The following is a 16,893-nucleotide window of genomic DNA, read 5'->3' on the forward strand; positions in this document are numbered from 1 at the left end:
CGTGTTTCCTACTCGGAATGACCCAGGTTGGGTTTGTTCACCACTTGAATGTCACAGCCTTCAAACCTTCACCTCAGCACAGTTCATTCTTCATTGCAAGGCCCGCAGGCCACTGGCGGCCCCCGATGGGCCTTTAGCGCGGTCCTCTGACATGCGCTCCCCCCTGACAATACACAAATGTGAAAACACCCCTCCCCCCAATCATCATCATGCTGCTGTCAACCCCAACTGTAATTTCAAATGTGTGGCCGCCCTCCTCAAAGATTACACTGGTCAACACACTTTGTCTGGCATGAGGTATTCCAACGGTTTTAAGGTAATTTTGGGGTGCTGATTCCAAATCTGGCATCCGTTTTTGTCTATCCCATGAGGTTTTTGAGATATCAAAGATTGCATTTTCAATAAAACTGCAGAAGAAAAATATTAAATAAATGTGGATATCTACATAAAATGATATTATAACACACTATCCTAAAATACAGCACCATATTAACACTAAAGCAGTCACTGACTCGCAACAACTTGCAATCATAAGTGACAGAGTTAATTTCGGGTAAAATCAATGAAAATGGGGTATGCCGATAGCATAAAAAATTAACCCGTAAAAACAAAGTTTTTCACTATAAATCCTTTATATGCGTGGCATCGGGGCGGCTAGAGTCCTCTCGTCCTCTGGCTTGAGATGGCTGCCACCTATGGGTCAGATGATTGTCTGCCACCATTAAATAATTGGTAATTAAATATTTAAATTTTTCCCTAAACAGTGTAAAATTTTGGAAAAATTTTTTCACGAAGATGCATTGTCACGCACGAGTCTGTGTGCAAAATGTCAGCTCGATTGGATCACGGGAAGTGGGTTAAAAAACGACCGAAAGAATTGCACGGTCCTAAGCAAGCAAGCGAACTTAATATAAAGGATTTAAAAATGAGATGTGATTGAGCAAATCTGAGATCAGATTTGGAATCAGCACCCTGAAATTAGTCTAGAACAGCTGCAAAAGTCCAGGCCAGAAAAACATGCTGTGTTGTTGTTGTTGACCAGTGTTAACAGCGAAAGTGTCCACCCCCCCCACCTCCTCTCTGAAAATTTATGAAAAGCAGCGACTTAAAACTGAACACCCAAAACATTTTAACTGTTTTGGCTAAAAGTCTCCACCCTGGCTACCATTTCGCCAAGAACAATGGAACGTAGAACAACGTCGCTCAAAACAAACTCCGATTCTCTTTTAATCCTCCGATTCAGAAGTGGTGTCGACATCTGGACCCTCAAACCAGTCAAAGGGTGAGTGTCGCCGTTTTGCAGGAAGCTTGATGGAAGGTGATGCAGAGGCCATCTTCCCTTGTTTGATCTTTGCTGTCAACGTGGTTTTTCTTGAGAACTCAATCGCCTGTAACAAATGAACACATCGAAGACAATTGGGCATCGTCAAGAGTCTAAAGTGGTCCTCCTGCTCAAGTGAGCATGGCTTGGTGTTCGTCTCTCGTGACGAGGTGCACGGCTCCTGCGGTGGATCGTGAGAGATGGCGATTGCGCGGGGAGGTCTTCGTCCGGAAGTGGAATGATTGTGGCCGATGAAGTCTCAATGCCACAAAAACAAGAATGTGAACGTGAAAACGAGGGCTCAAAACATCTGACACGAACACAATATTATTGTAAACATTAAACAGCATTTACATAAGAGGGGGGGGGGGGGGAGCACTCAAAAGCTCCACACTGATAGAGTCAAGAATCCATGGCTACACTGCCATCTCCTGACCACCTCGTAGGCCAAGCCTGGCAGTCCCCGGCAGTCTCTCACCAACTCAACCCTGCGTCGTGTCTGAGATCTACGCTCATCAGTGGGCTCATTGCAGATTGGTCAAAACAGTTGGCTTGAACGGGTGGGGTGACCAATCAGGTGATTGGCATTGATGCCGCTACACGTGGACTGGGAATGAGAGCAACCGCCAGAAGAAATGCAGCGAGACACGTGGGAAAGAGAAGAAGTCACGTCACTGCAGGCAGAAGGAGCTCTGGTGGGAGTTCTACAGAGGGTGACCGCTGTACACGGCGTCTTGGAGGATGGTGGGAATACACCCGCAACTTGACCCCAGCACACACAAGCAGGCGAGCAATGAAACGGTGCGCCCATTTATAGAGAATGAGAAGATGTATTGATACTGGAGGAATGCGATGAGATATGAAGCTGTTTTTCACAGATGTCCAGTACTATTAACTTTGTATTTTTATATGACCAGGTGAGGCCCACTGAGCTGTATAGCTCTTGTTCAGAAGTGTACTGGCCACAAATGACAGCTCAACTAAGTGGCCTATCACGAGGACATGTATAGCAGCCAAACGTGGACGGGAAAATCGGAGAACCTGGAGAAAAATCCACGCGACCACGGGGAAACCTCCTGTATGCCAGGTGAGGTCGTTCACATTTCACAACAACAAACAATACAAAAACACAATAGGAGCGCAAAGTGTAGGGAAGGTAAAACGTTTTTTTTTTAAATAAAAAAAAACCTAAACCATTTTTTTCTTAATTGTTTTTTTTACCCTTCTATCTGGCAACAAAAGTGACACCTTTTTTACGAGGAGCCATGTTTGCATAGACCACAATACCTGCAGTCGGAATGCAAACAAAAAACACAACTCTGATAATGCATGCACTGTCCTTGAAGTTGATTGGTCCACACCTGAGACAGCTTTCCTTAGAGCCTAGTCTCACATGGTGTTGGACCAGATGACGCCAAAAGGCGCACAACTCAAAGACAATGCACCATCAGAGTATGAGAGCTCGGGGTAAAGCATTTACACCATTGGAACCTCATTTATAAGGAGTCATGTTTGCATTGACCACAATACCTGCAGTCATAATGCAAACAAAAAACACAACTCTGATAATGTATGCACTGTCCTTGAAGTAGATGTTTATCTTACCAGGCAAGGCCCACTAAACCATCAGCTTCTCTTACAGAAGCGTCCCGGCCACAAGCGCGAGCAGCTCTACGAAGCGGCTCACCACGTGAAAGATTGTTGAAGAGCAACAATGATATTTTGGAGTAAGAGAAAAAAGTGCGTGACATCATCATCATCAGCATTGTTTAACCTGCCGCGCCGGGAGATCAAACGGCACTGCGAGTCTGGTGCACTCACCGTCTTGACACGCGTGACAACGACGGCAGATCTCATCTTGCCTGCTGCCCTGGCCTGCTCAGTTCGCTTGGACGGCATCACGCCCGACACACTTGCTAGCAGCTCTTCGTCGACCTAACGTATAAACGTGAATATCAATGGAACAAAATCACGCAAAGATCCTGCAATTTAAAACATTTATTCGGCCTTGCCGGAATACGAGTGCATTGTACGAGCAAATCGAAATTAGCATTTTTTTTTATTTTGGGAATTCAGAAACCCGTCCCTTGGTCACGGGCATGCTTTGTGAGCACTCTCCGTCTCTGGCACATTCATCCTACGTTCATTGAACAAATGCTCCAAGCTCGTCAAGATGTTTATTCTACCTTCCCACATCCAGTGACCCTTTGAATCTGATTGATGGTGATGGAGACTCGCATTAAACTGCAGAAGTGATTTTAGTTTTTAAATTGTAAATTTTTTGTTTAATGTTATTGTCAAATGAATGGCTTAGATTACAATGACATAGTTTATTAGATTACAGCAATTATTTAATTATCTGGGAAAAACTCTCCCGCCAGTTGGTCGAGCTCTGAGTTTCACAGCGCACCACACATTAGGAGAATGCTTCTATCCAGCGTGAACATCCACACATGACCCAATCATCCCTAGCGCTCAAGCGAGCCGCTTTGTCCCTACGAGAGTGGATCGAGTCCCATTGCATCGTCCAAAGAATTTCAATCAAAGCAGTCGCATTACTCACCAAGAAATCCATGCTGTCCGAGCCCTTGGAGTCCGACAGATGCAAAACTTTTAGCTTTTTCTTCACGACCTCCCCCGTGGCAAGGGGCTTGGGGATGCCGCCCTTGTAAGGCGACTTGGCCACTGTCACCGGTGCGAGCAAAGGTGGAGTCTTGCAGATCGCACGAACACACAAACAGAGATCCCCCAGTTAGGCCTGCAGGCTTGCGGGAGTGCCGTGCTGATTGCAAACACCTAACGTCAGCGCTTAGCCCAGCGGGGTTTATTGAACGAGCCTGACTGATGACTAAGACCCAGGAGGTAAAAACTGTTTTTTTTTACCCTTTTATCTGGCAACAAAACTGACACCTTTTTTACGAGGAGCCATGTTTGCATTGACCACAATACCTGCAGTCATAATGCAAACAAAAAACACAACTCTGATAATGTATGCACCGTCCTTGAAGTTGATGTTCATCTTACCAGGCAAGGCCCACTAAACCATCAGCTTCTCTTACAGAAGCGTCCCGGCCACAAGCGCGAGCAGCTCTACGAAGCGGCTCACCACGTGAAAGATTGTTGAAGAGCAACAATGATATTTTGGAGTAAGAGAAAAAAGTGCGTGACATCATCATCATCTGCAGTCACGAAAGCTTTAAATCGAAATTTAACCGCCTCTACGGGGAGGGTTTCCACATAACTTTGAGATCCTTCAACAAGCTCCGTGATAAGAAGGCTCAGCTAATTGAGTCTCTCACCTTTCTGAAGAGATGCCGCGACTCTAAGGTAATACCAAACGCTTTTACACTAACATCTGCTGCTGTAACTTCTTCTAGTTGAGTAACTGCAGCTACATATCATTAACATTCCTTTCCTTTGTTACTGCTAATCCCTGCACCCCCCCCTTGGTGCTGTTGATCCTGCATAATGCATGGGCATAATATGACTTTGAAACCCCCCCGCCCACCTCCTACGTATTTTCCATGAATATGCTAAATTCCTCTTCATATGCACATTCTTTTGTTAAGGCGCTCTTCTTCCACCTCCAACGCAGCTTATATATAAGCTCCTAGCTTGGCAGTGTCTCATTCTTCACCTGAAGACGGCTGCTTGCGTTGTAGCCGAAACGTCGTGAGAATTATTTTATTTTATTATGTTTTATTTTTATTATTTTATTACTTCCCTTCTACGTGACTTTACCGAAAGAACCAAGAAGATCATCATCATCATCAGCATTGTTTAACCTGCCGCGCCGGGAGATCAAACGGCACTGCGAGTCTGGTGCACTCACCGTCTTGACACGCGTGACAACGACGGCAGATCTCATCTTGCCTGCTGCCCTGGCCTGCTCAGTTCGCTTGGACGGCATCACGCCCGACACACTTGCGAGCAGCTCTTCGTCGACCTAGCGTATAAACGTGAATATCAATGAACACAAAATCACGCAAAGATCCTGCAATTTAAAACATTTATTCGGCCTTGCCGGAATACGAGTGCATTGTACGAGCAAATCGACATTTGCATTTTTTTATTTTGGGAATTCAGAAACCCGTCCCTTGGTCACGGGCATGCTTTGTGAGCACTCTCCGTCTCTGGCACATCCATCCTACGTTCATTGAACAAATGCTCCAAGCTCGTCAAGACGTCTATTCCACCTTCCCACATCCAGTGACCCTTTGAATCTGATTGATGGTGATGGAGACTCGCATTAAACTGCAGAAGTGATTTTAGTTTTTAAATTGTAAATTTTTTGTTTAATGTTATTGTCAAATGAATGGCTTAGATTACAATGACATAGTTTATTAGATTACAGCAATTATTTAATTATCTGCGGAAAAACTCTCCCCCCAGTTGGTCGAGCTCTGAGTTTCACAGCGCACCGCACATTAGGAGAATGCTTCTATCCAGCCGTGAACATCCACACATGACCCAATCATCCCTAGCGCTCAAGCGAGCCGCTTTGTCCCTACGAGAGTGGATCGAGTCCCATTGCATCGTCCAAAGAATTTCAATCAAAGCAGTCGCATTACTCACCGTAAAATCCATGCTGTCCGAGCCCTCGGAGTCCGACAGATGCAAAACTTTTCGCTTTTTCTTCACGACCTCCCCCGTGGCAAGGGGCTTGCGGATGCCGCCCTTGTAAGGCGACTTGGCCACTGTCACCGGTGCGAGCAAAGGTGGAGTCTTGCAGATCGCACGGACACACAAACAGAGATCCCCCAGTTAGGCCTGCAGGCTTGCGGGAGTGCCGTGCTGATCGCAAACACCTAACGTCAGCGCTTAGCCCAGCGGGGTTCATTGAACAAGCCTGACTGATGACTAAGACTCAGGAGGTAAAAACTGGTCCAGATCTTGGTAGCTTGGATGAATACTGCTGAATAATATTGGTCTGGAATGCCAAAAGGCTGATGGCAAATACAAATGATGTGTGTACATGTGTAAACACAGAATGGAGGTGTGTGTACATACATTGTTACCCATAAGGTTCCACAATGAAACACGAGTCTGAATAGATCATCAATTTCATGTGTGTGTTGCAGAGATGTCGCAGACACTAGACCACGTGGATTTTCAACGAAGAGTGCCGAGTTTTAAAAGTGCCGAGTCTGGGGGCCCCGTCATAAGAATGTGGAATATCCACTCGTGGCTTTGGGAGCGAGCCTCCTCACGCATGCCTGGCCAGCGCAGCGCACGAGGGGGGTTGCTGTGGCCAGCACCCCCAGTGCTGACGTGGACACACTCGGCCAGGCACTGTGCGTCAACACAAGGTCCACCGTTTGATTGTCAGGACCATGTAAGATAGTGTATTGTGAGGATGTATCCGGCTCAATGACGTATCACGACTCGTCACGGTGATTGGCTCTGCCGGTCCTGGTCCATAGCCAATGGGGGGAAGCCGAGTGGCGTGGCCCTGACGTGATGGAAAGGTGACAGCTGTAAGTAGGGGTACAGGTAGGGTACGGGTAGCCGTTTGCAACCCTGGTGCGGCCGGGTACGGGTAAGGAATCAAAACCCGTTTGCGACCTCTGCTCTACGTACCGTGTGAGCTGTGGAGGTGTTACTGCTGCTGGCTTGCGTACGATGGTAAGGTTCACGGCTGCTCTGGCAGGGATAGGCGCTGGGTTCGTGAGAACCCCCGCTTGGGTTCAACAGGTCATCCACATTGCCGTCATCCGAGATGTAAAACCTGTCTCGATCTCCATTGGAGAATACTGCCAAGGGTGGGATTGGCGGTGGTAAAATGTTCAAAGTTCAGTTGAAATTAATACAGTATGCGGTATACAGGCACACGTACGCCAGCCCGTTGAGATTCGCATGTAATTCATATAAAGTATCCTGCCTATGAGCTACAAGGCATTACATTCCAAAGACTTAATTCTATGGGAATTCAAATGTTCAAACTGAAAAATATTTGGTCATTGGCTGTTGGTGACAAGGTCCACAAACAGCAAACATGAATTTAAATGACGTACACTGGAAAGCATTTCCACAAAGCATGTATACAAACTTCCAGCAAATCTCATGCATTGTAAGACTTCAAATGCCTCCTATGTGAATGTGACTCAAACACAACCACATTCTTATTCACAAAGAAACCACAAGTGTTTGTCAACTTTAATATTTTTTTTACAATTATGTTTTTTTTACTTGTGCAGCCCACTGTCAATGGATTCCCTTGATTGTTTTTGTATTCAGGCAATCTCCCACTGCACGAACATAATTACTTTTAAAACAAATACAGGTGGTAACAAACAACAAAACATAGTCTATTCCAAATATCCAAATACATAAAGTTCGATTTAAAGCTTTCGTTACTGCAGGGATTCATATTTCTTGGTTATTTCGGTAAAGTCACGTAGAAGGGAAACCATCAAATAATAAAAAAAAACATAATAAAATAATTCTCACGACGTTTCGGCCACAACACAAGTAGCCGTCCTCAGGTGAAGACAGGTCTGTCGAGGCAACAGCGTCTAAAAGAAAAAAAAAAGAAAAAAAACGCTGTTGCCTCGACAGACCTGTCTTCACCTGAGGACGGCTGCTTGCGTTGTGGCCAAAACGTCGTGAGAATTATTTTATTATGTTTTATTTTTATTATTTTATTACTTCCCTTCTACGTGACTTCACCGAAAGAACCAAGAATATCCAAATACATAGTTTAGTAATTTAGAATAATATAGTTTTATAATAAAATGTATACATTAGCATGTATTGTTCTTACATTTTTAAGGAGCAAGAAAGTTAATTTGGCCCTTGGCACAGAACATGAATCGTGTGGCAAATAGATTTTGACCCGAGGTCTTTCTGGATCGATTTTTCAAAATGTGCTTCGCATGTCGGGTCATTAGATTATTAAGAGAACAACATAATAATCATTGAGCTGGTAGTGTACACGATTCTCTGTGTGTTTGTTCACTCACCAAAACGCCGACGATGAAATGGGAATCCACCCATAGCTCCAAAAAACATCATGTTCAATAAATCCAGTATGTCCTCCTGAAAAAGGTACATCATACAACGAGACGATAACATTGACTCATCAACCACAACACATTTTTTTAAAAATTTACGATATTAGAGTATAAGTGTTGCATTACACGCATTCACATTCATTTTATCGGTGGCTTACCAAGCTCATGTGAGCCTCCGTTTTCTCCGCAGCAAGGAGTTGGTATGCTCCTGTAGCTTGCTGAAATCTCTGTATTGTACAAAAGGAAATTTAAGTTTTGACAGAGGTTGAACACCTTCGACGAAACGATGTCCATTATTCCACGTTGTGTTCAGCTTTCGCAACTTGTGGGATTGAACAACGTCAATGTCTGTCAAGTGCGTCAGGGGCTTGGCAGCCTGTGATTGTGACACCACAGAGGTCGCACACGGGATTTGATTCGATAATTGTTTTTTTCCCCTTCTATCTGGCAACAAAACTGACACCTTTTTACAAGGATTCCTGTTTGCATAGACCACAATACCTGCAGTCATGATAAAAAAACCACAACTCTGATAATGTATGCACTGTCCTTGAAGTTGATTGGTCCACACCCAAGACAGCTTTCCTTAGAGCCTAGTCTCACAAGGTGTTGGACCAGATGATGCCAAAAGGCGCACAACTCAAAGACAATGCACCATCAGAGTATGAGAGCTCGGGGTAAGCATTTAGACCATTGGAACCTCATTTGCCAGTAAAAATATGATAATTGTTTTTTTTACCCTTCTATCTGGCAACAAAATTGACACCTTTTTACGAGGAGTCATGTTTGCATAGACCACAATACCTGCAGTCATAATGCAAGTAACGTTGGGTTGCTCGGTCAACGGCCTGCAGGGTCAACGGCGGCGTGGTGTATTCCGCAAATATGCCCGACTGTGAGGGCGGGCACAAGCCGGCGTGAGTAGGTGAAACGTTGAGTTTTATAAGGGCACCACGGGGTGACCAGCCCCTCCCCACCCAGCCCCTCCCCTCCCACCCCCACCCAGCCCCACCCTCCCCACCCAGCCCCTCCCCACCCAGCCCCACCCTCCCCACCCAGCCGCTCCCCACCCAGCCCCTCCCCACCCTCCCCTCCCCACCCAGCCCCTCCCCACCCTCCCCACCCAGCCCCTCTCCATCCAGCCCCTCCCTCCCCACCCAGCCCCTCCCCACCCTCCCCTCCCCACCCAGCCCCTCCCCACCCAGCCCCTCCCCACCCAGCCCCTCCCTCCCCACCCAGCCCCTCCCTGCACGACGGACACAATAATCCCCTGTGGGCTGGTGTAACCAGGCGGTCCCTACCAGTATCAATGTACAATGCTCAAAGTGCACAAATATGACAACGATGCTGATATTTAGAACCAGTACAATGCTGTTCAATTGTATTTCACTCAGCATGAGTGAACCATCAGAAAATGTCAAATACTAGCAGCATACGTTCCATCACATTAATATCAAATATACCAAACACTCCTTGCTACTCACAATGGTAGCAGTGTCACTGCTGTGATTATTCTTATCTGAATGCCATTCCAGAGCAAGCTTCTTGTATGCGGATTTAATTTCTGCTTCAGGGGCTCCTGTGCATGACAACTAGCTTCCATTAAACACGTGGCACACAAAACACCGCTCAATTACATACATTGACAGATCCGTATAATGACACATTTGTACATTTCAATTGGATTTTTCTTACGTTGTATTCTTTTTCAAGATCTAATCTATACAACAGCCATAGAGCTCCTTTTCAAAGACGTCCAGAATGCAACAGCAAACAACACGAGTGCAAAGCATTGTACAGGAAATGTAAACAAATCACTTTAAAAATACACAAATACACAAATACAAGCAAACTATTTTTTAAATCCTTTATATTAAGTTCACTCGCTTGCGTGCTTGTGCGCTTACGACCGTGCAAATCTTTCGGTCGTTTTTTAACCCACTTCCCGTGATCCAATCGAGCTGACATTTTGCACACAGACTCGTTGTGCGTGACAATTAATGTTCGTGAAATAAAATTCCAAAATTTTACACTTTTTAGGAAAAAAATATTATATTTAATTACCAATTGCTTAATGGTGCAATGCAATCATCTGACCCATAGGTGGCAGCCATCTCAAGCCAAAGGACGAGAGGACTCTAGCCGCCACGCATATAAAGGATTTATAGTGAAAAACTTTGTTTTTACGGGTTAATTTTTTTGTATCTTACCAGGCATAGACAAACGGAGCTGTTAGCATCTTTGTCAGAAGCCATGTGGCCACAAATGATAGCCAACAAACGTGGCGATTCAACGCAGCAAAACTATCGCAAACAACACAGAGCACACGTACACATCTGGGCAGATGATTATTGACGTGGCGTGACCAACATTTCTATCCCGATCAATGACTCGTCTTCTTGGTGCTTTCGGTAAAGTCATCACGTAGAAGGGAAATAATAAAATAATAAAAATAAAACATAAAATAATTCTCACGACGTTTCGGCCACAAAGCAAGCAGCCGTCCTCAGGTGAAGACCAGGTCTGTCGGGGAGACAGCGTCATTCAGATGCTGTTTGTTCATTAAGACGCTGTCTTTCCGACAGACCTGTTCTTCACCTGAGGACGGCTGCTTGCGTTGTGGCCGAAACGTCGTGAGAATTGTATTTTATGATGTTTTATTATTTTATTATTTCCCTTCTACGTGATGACTTTACCGAAAGAACCAAGAAGATGAATCCCTGCAGTCACGAAAGAAGCTTTAAATCGAGACACATTGATATTTACGCGATCTTACCCCCAAACAAACAAACATGGATATCGGTCACGAAAGGCCGAGTACTGTACGTGTTGGGAGACAAAGGCGGCCGGGCGTGGTGCTGGCCACCCACCCCCCTCGTGTGCCACAGTGCCGGTAGCCTTCATAGGTGCTCGCTAACAGCACTTGCCCCTATAGTCTGACAGGCTACCTGGGGGATCTTTGTCTGTGTGTAGGTTCTGCTACTCGCTACTAACAGCACTTGCCCCTGCAGTCTGCCAAGGCTACCTGGGGGACCATTGTCTGTGTGTCCACGCGACTCACCATAGGGAAGTCCCAGCGCCGTGTAGGCCTCTTGGCGGGTCAAGCTCATGTCGGATACCAACAACAACACAAACAACAACAACACAAACAACAACACAAACAACAACAACACTCACTACCACCACCACTCACACACTCTCTACTATATACTAGTAGTGTACAACAACAACACAAACAACAACACAACACTCACCACAACACAAACAACAACACAACAAACAACACAAACAACAACCACCACCCTCCTCCGACACTAACCACGCCGAGCGCCGCAGGAGCATCACGTGACTCGGAAACGCCGCTCTCTGATTGGTCGCTGGCAAAAGTATCAGAGACGTCCGCTGATTGGTTCAACGCCGACCACGCCCCTCACACCACGCGGCTTCCCATTGGCTGCTTGACAATTAATTAAAGAAGACTTCCGGCCTATTTAATTAATTGGCCGTTTGGCAATAAATTAAACGTTTAATCAATTACTTAATTAATTAAACGGCTAATTATTTATTTAATTAATTGGCGTTTAATTAATTATTTGTGATGGGGGTGGTGGTGAGGGTTGTGGTGGGGGGGGTGGTGGGGGTTGTGGTGGGAGTGGTGGTGGTGGGGGGGTTGTGGGGGTGGTGCGGGGGGTTGTGGTGGGGGTTGTGGGTGGTGAGGGTTGTGGTGAGGGTTGTGGTGGGGGGGGTTGTGGTGGGGGGGGGTTGTGGTGGGGGTTGTGGTGAGGGTTGTGGTGGGGGGGTTGTGGTGGGGGGGTGGTGGGGGTGGTGGGTGTTGTGGTTGTGGTGGTGGGGAGAGCTGACAAACTCCAACTCTACGGGCGTCAGGATCGGGATTCGAACCCACGCCCTGCACACCGTCACGAGCGTTTACATTTGGGAGTGTTGCGAGGGGGTGGTCACCGATCTACGCCACACACACGGACACTCACACAGACACACACACTCACACACTCACTCACACACACGGACACTGTCAGGAGTCCACGCTCGCTGCAGCGCCCTCTCCTGGCCGTGCACGGCACCTCGGCGTCCAAGCGACGAGACTCTCACATCTGTGCGATCAGGCCAAGCCCCGCGCTCGCCACAGCGCTGCGGGGTGACAGGCGCGCGTCACCACGTGGTTGTCGTTGAACTGCAGCATTCAGTGCAAGTCAACTGTGGACCGGTTGTGGTGTACACTTTATACGTAAATATATAAGCACACGACTTCATTTATCTGTGACGAACGCTGCACGTTCCGTCGCTTTCATGCAGGGGGCGCTGCAAACCTACGCGCCCCCTGCATGAACGACGGAGGCGCAGGGCCAGACGTTCGATCGCGTTGGAATCGATCTGCAGACGGCGGTCTTCTGGCACGGCCAACTCTGTGTCGCCTCATCTCCACCCCGCGATTCCAACCAGGTGAAAGTCCGCATCAAACAGAATCCCCGGCAAGGCCATCTACTTCACGACGAGAGAAAATTCACACGAAATGTCGTTTTCAATGAAGTCTTCCAGATGTAAAATAACAAGCTTTTAATGAAGAAATACAATTATCAATTTCAAAACATAATACAATTCAAAGTTGTTTCATTTTAAAACTTCAAAACGGAGCATGGGGAGCTTGTGTGGATGCGTCGCTCGTGTGCAATTCTTTTTGTAACTTTCCAATCAGCAATGACCATTTCTTGTCCTAATTCGACAAAATCTACGTCAACACGTAATACAAAATTATAATTCGTGTTGTAGAGAATGTTCCTCCTTTTCGTGTAACTTTTAAGCGGTATGCCTTGTAACTGATGAATGATCCGAGTGTGCTCGCTATTTCAAAGACAATGAGTTGCTCCAGAGGGAGATTCTTCCTGAAAACACAAAAATACCCTTTGACCTGTATCACAAGCACAATGAGTCTCACCTGAGTTATCTGTACAGGTTACTTGCAAAACACACACTCTGTCCTAACATCACTTATTCAATGTTTGACCCTTATAGACAAAAGGTTACATGTACGCACACCATCAGACAAGTATTCAGTCTAAATTATTGACAGGCATATGAACAAAATTGAATGACTGCACTGAAATATGCTTTATTAGTTTACATCCTATTAACAAGAAGCTAATTTAAACAAGTAAACCCGTAAAAACAAAGTTTTTCACTCTAAATCCTTTATATGCGTGGCGGCTAGAGTCCTCTCGTCCTCTGGCTTGAGATGGCTGCCACCTATGGGTCAGATGATTGTCTGCCACCATTAAGCAATTGGTAATTAAATATTTAATTTGTTTTCCCTAAACAGTGTAAAATTTTGGATTTTTTTTTCACGAAAATTGTCACACAACGAGTCTGCGTGGAAAATGTCAGCTCGATTGGATCACGGGAAGTGGGTTAAAAACGAGCGAAAGATTTGCACGGTCCTAAGCAAGCAAGCGAACTTAATATAAAGGATTTAAAAATATATTCGCCTGTGGAGGATGCGGGGATCAATCCCGCGACCTTTGGCATGGGAAGCGAAGGCGCTACCAACTGCGCTACTCCGCCACGGCCTGTGGAGGGGTTACGCTCTGGGCTCTTACACTCTGACGTTCAGCCAAAGCCATGAATGCGCTCTATTTGAATATATGTAAAATAATTTTTTACCTAAAAAGTGTAAAATTTTGGGAATTTTTTTTCACGACGAGTCTGTGTGGAAAATGTCAGCTCGATTGGATCACAGGAAGTGGGTTAAAAAACGACCGAAAGATTTGCACGGTCCTAAGCAAGCAAGCAAGCACGCAAACTTAATATAAAGGATTTAAAAAATACGCACCGTCTGCTTAACAGTGTATGTACAACATACTAATGCGCCAATCAAAACGAGTCGGCCATTGCATGCTGACATCTGGGTCAAAATGTAGCAAATTCTAAACATTACCTACAAACTCCACAACTGAGATGCCACGTCAACCATCGCCCCCTACTGACAGGCTCTTGTCCACACGCAGGCCGGTGCAGGGCCACCACCTTGTGCCACACAGGGGCAGCTGCCACTTGGGGATGTTTCGAGTGTTTGAGACGAGATACGATGCAAAACTCAGAGTTGCCAGAGGCGATTAAGCAAGCACCATATGAATGCAATTGATGAGAACATAGTGAATGCTTGGGGGCTTGTTGGCTCTCGCTCCTGGTTAGAGATCTACCCAACACACAGGTCCACAAAGACTGGCCGCTCTTACCCTGCAGGTTGAACCTAGGAACTGAGTGTTCAACTTCACATTCTTGTCATTAAAGGCCTGTGACAAAGGTGCATCTATTGGAGCGACATTGTCTCTGGCTTAAACATCTACCGGGTCTCCATTTGACTTCGTGTTGTCTCGGAGGAAGTCCACCCACACCTCCACTTCCACAAACTGCTGGGAGTTGCCTCGCTCTGCCTCAGTCAGAATTCTCCTCCTGCTTCACGTTGCCTCCATCGATGTTAAGGTCCCATTTTGGAGTTGAATCTTCATCTTCACATTTTACCTTCACTTCTTCGCTCTTCACCATCACCTCTTCACATTTCACCATCACTTCTTCACATTTCACCTTCACCTCTTCATATTTCACCTCATTACCTTTAAAAATGTCCAAGCTGGGATTTTCTTCCGGTTCTTGTTTGATGAGGGATGGGCTCATTGCAGCACTTTGACTTTCACAAGCTGATTTCAGACTCCACTCCTGGTGGATCTTCTGATGCTTGTGTGTTCTCTGGTGTTTTTGAAGATGTGCTGACCATGCAAACGCCTTCCCGCACGGAGTGCACCTGAAGGGGTTCTCTCCCGTGTGTGTTCTCTGGTGTTCTACAAGAGTAGATGAAAGTGCAAACGCCTTCCCACACACACTGCACTTGAAGGGTTTCTCTCCCATGTGTGTTCTCTGGTGTTTTACAAGAGCAGATGACTGTGAAAATGCCTTCCCACACACACTGCACTTGAAGGGTTTCTCTCCTATGTGTGTTCTCTGGTGTGCTACAAGAGTAGATGACTGTGAAAATGCCTTCCCACACACACTGCACTTGAAGGGTTTCTCTCCTATGTGTGTTCTCTGGTGTACATGAAAATTTGATGACTGTGCAAACGCCTTCCCGCACAGAGTGCACTTGAAGGGTTTCTCTCCCGTGTGTGTTCTCTGGTGTTTTACAAGAGCAGATGACTGTGCAAACGCCTTCCCACAGACACTGCACTTGAAGGGTTTCTCTCCAGTGTGTGTTCTCTGGTGTGTTACAAGAGTAGATGAATCTGAAAACGTCTTCCCACAGACACTGCACTGGAAGGGTTTCTCTCCCGTGTGAGTTCTCTGGTGTATTACAAGAGCAGATGACTGTGCAAACGCCTTCCCACACACACCGCACTTCAAGGGTTTCTCTCCCGTGTGAGTTCTCTGGTGTATTACAAGAGCAGATGACTGTGCAAACGCCTTCCCACACACACTGCACTTGAAGGGTTTCTCTCCCGTGTGTGTTCTCTTGTGTATTACAAGAGTAGATGAATGTGCAAATGCCTTCCAACACACACCGCACTTGAAGGGTTTCTCTCCCGTGTGTGTTCTCTGGTGTTCTACAAGAGTAGATGAACGTGCAAACGCCTTCCCACACACACCGCACTTGAAGGGTTTCTCTCCTGTGTGAGTTCTCTGGTGCCGTGTCAAATTTGCAGTTAAATCCGTGCTGTATGCACACCGGTCGCATTGATGCCTTTTTGCACCGAGCTGTGCCGAGTGCCTTTGCTCCATCAGACCAATTATGCACAGGAAGCAACAGCTGCAGACAGAAAAAAAGAATATCCACACCATCTACACGTCAGTATCGAGGCACATCGGAATGCATATATACACAGTCACACGTGACTTACACGTCTATACTTATTCATATGTTCATGATGTAGTGAAACAGTTTCCCAAATTCATCACATGGGCTGTTATTGCACACAATGAGAGGGTGAATGGTCATAAATATGCCTGGAAGCCCTCGTATCTTCAAAATGAATGTGAACCCAAAATTCCGAGCATTCAATTTTGGCTGTCTGGCTAAAAAAGAAAAAAGTATAAGAGCTAAATTCGGCTGACACAGCAAAGGGTGTTGAAAACAATCCTATTTGTGTTATGCAGAAATGCGTAAATTAATACTGGTATTAACCTCCTGGTTACACCAGCCCACAGGGGATTGTTGTGTCCGTCGTGAAGGGAGGGGCTGGGTGGGGAGGGTGGAGAGGGGCTGGGTGGTGGGTGGGAGGGGTGGGGCTGGGTGGGGAGGGGCTGGTCACCCCGTGGTGCCCTTATAAAACTCAACGTTTAACCTACTCACGCCGGCTTGTGCCCGCCCTCACAGTCGGGCATATTTGCGGAATACACCACGCCGCCGTTGACCCTGCAGGCCATTGAGCGAGCAACCCGACGTTCCTAGCAGCTCCCTCCGCAGCAGGAATGTTGTTCAGTGGCAACTTAGCGGTATGAAGCCAGGCTCAGATGTCCTTGAATGATGGGATGAACAGATCTGACGTCAGCTGC

General features: G+C 46.3%; 1 protein-coding gene across 4 annotated transcripts; it reads right to left on the reverse strand.

Moving 5' to 3' along the window:
• Positions 1-498: 498 nt before the first annotated feature.
• Positions 499-12,324, reverse strand: LOC133362179 (uncharacterized). 4 transcript variants are annotated; one of them, XM_061581134.1, is made up of 10 exons: positions 12,266-12,324; positions 11,396-11,439; positions 8,493-8,561; positions 8,284-8,359; positions 6,902-7,074; positions 5,897-6,046; positions 5,154-5,267; positions 3,885-4,034; positions 3,143-3,256; positions 499-1,388 (listed from the first exon to the last, which is right to left on the reverse strand). In XM_061581134.1, exons 2-10 carry the CDS (start codon positions 11,396-11,398, stop codon positions 1,227-1,229), a joined length of 1,011 nt encoding a protein of 336 aa, XP_061437118.1. In that variant the 5' UTR covers positions 11,399-11,439; positions 12,266-12,324; the 3' UTR covers positions 499-1,226. The 4 variants fall into 4 exon arrangements, with proteins under 4 accessions (XP_061437118.1, XP_061437115.1, XP_061437116.1 ...); XM_061581131.1 differs by lacking the exon at positions 12,266-12,324 and adding an exon at positions 9,819-9,913 and having other exon boundaries at positions 11,396-11,673; XM_061581132.1 differs by lacking the exon at positions 12,266-12,324 and adding an exon at positions 9,819-9,926 and having other exon boundaries at positions 11,396-11,673.
• Between the last annotated feature and the right edge of the window lie 4,569 nt (positions 12,325-16,893).

Source organism: Lethenteron reissneri, unplaced genomic scaffold, assembly GCF_015708825.2.
Source record: "Lethenteron reissneri isolate LAM-NWPU_2019-01 unplaced genomic scaffold, ASM1570882v1 scaffold_1397, whole genome shotgun sequence".
Taxonomy (NCBI): domain Eukaryota; kingdom Metazoa; phylum Chordata; class Hyperoartia; order Petromyzontiformes; family Petromyzontidae; genus Lethenteron; species Lethenteron reissneri.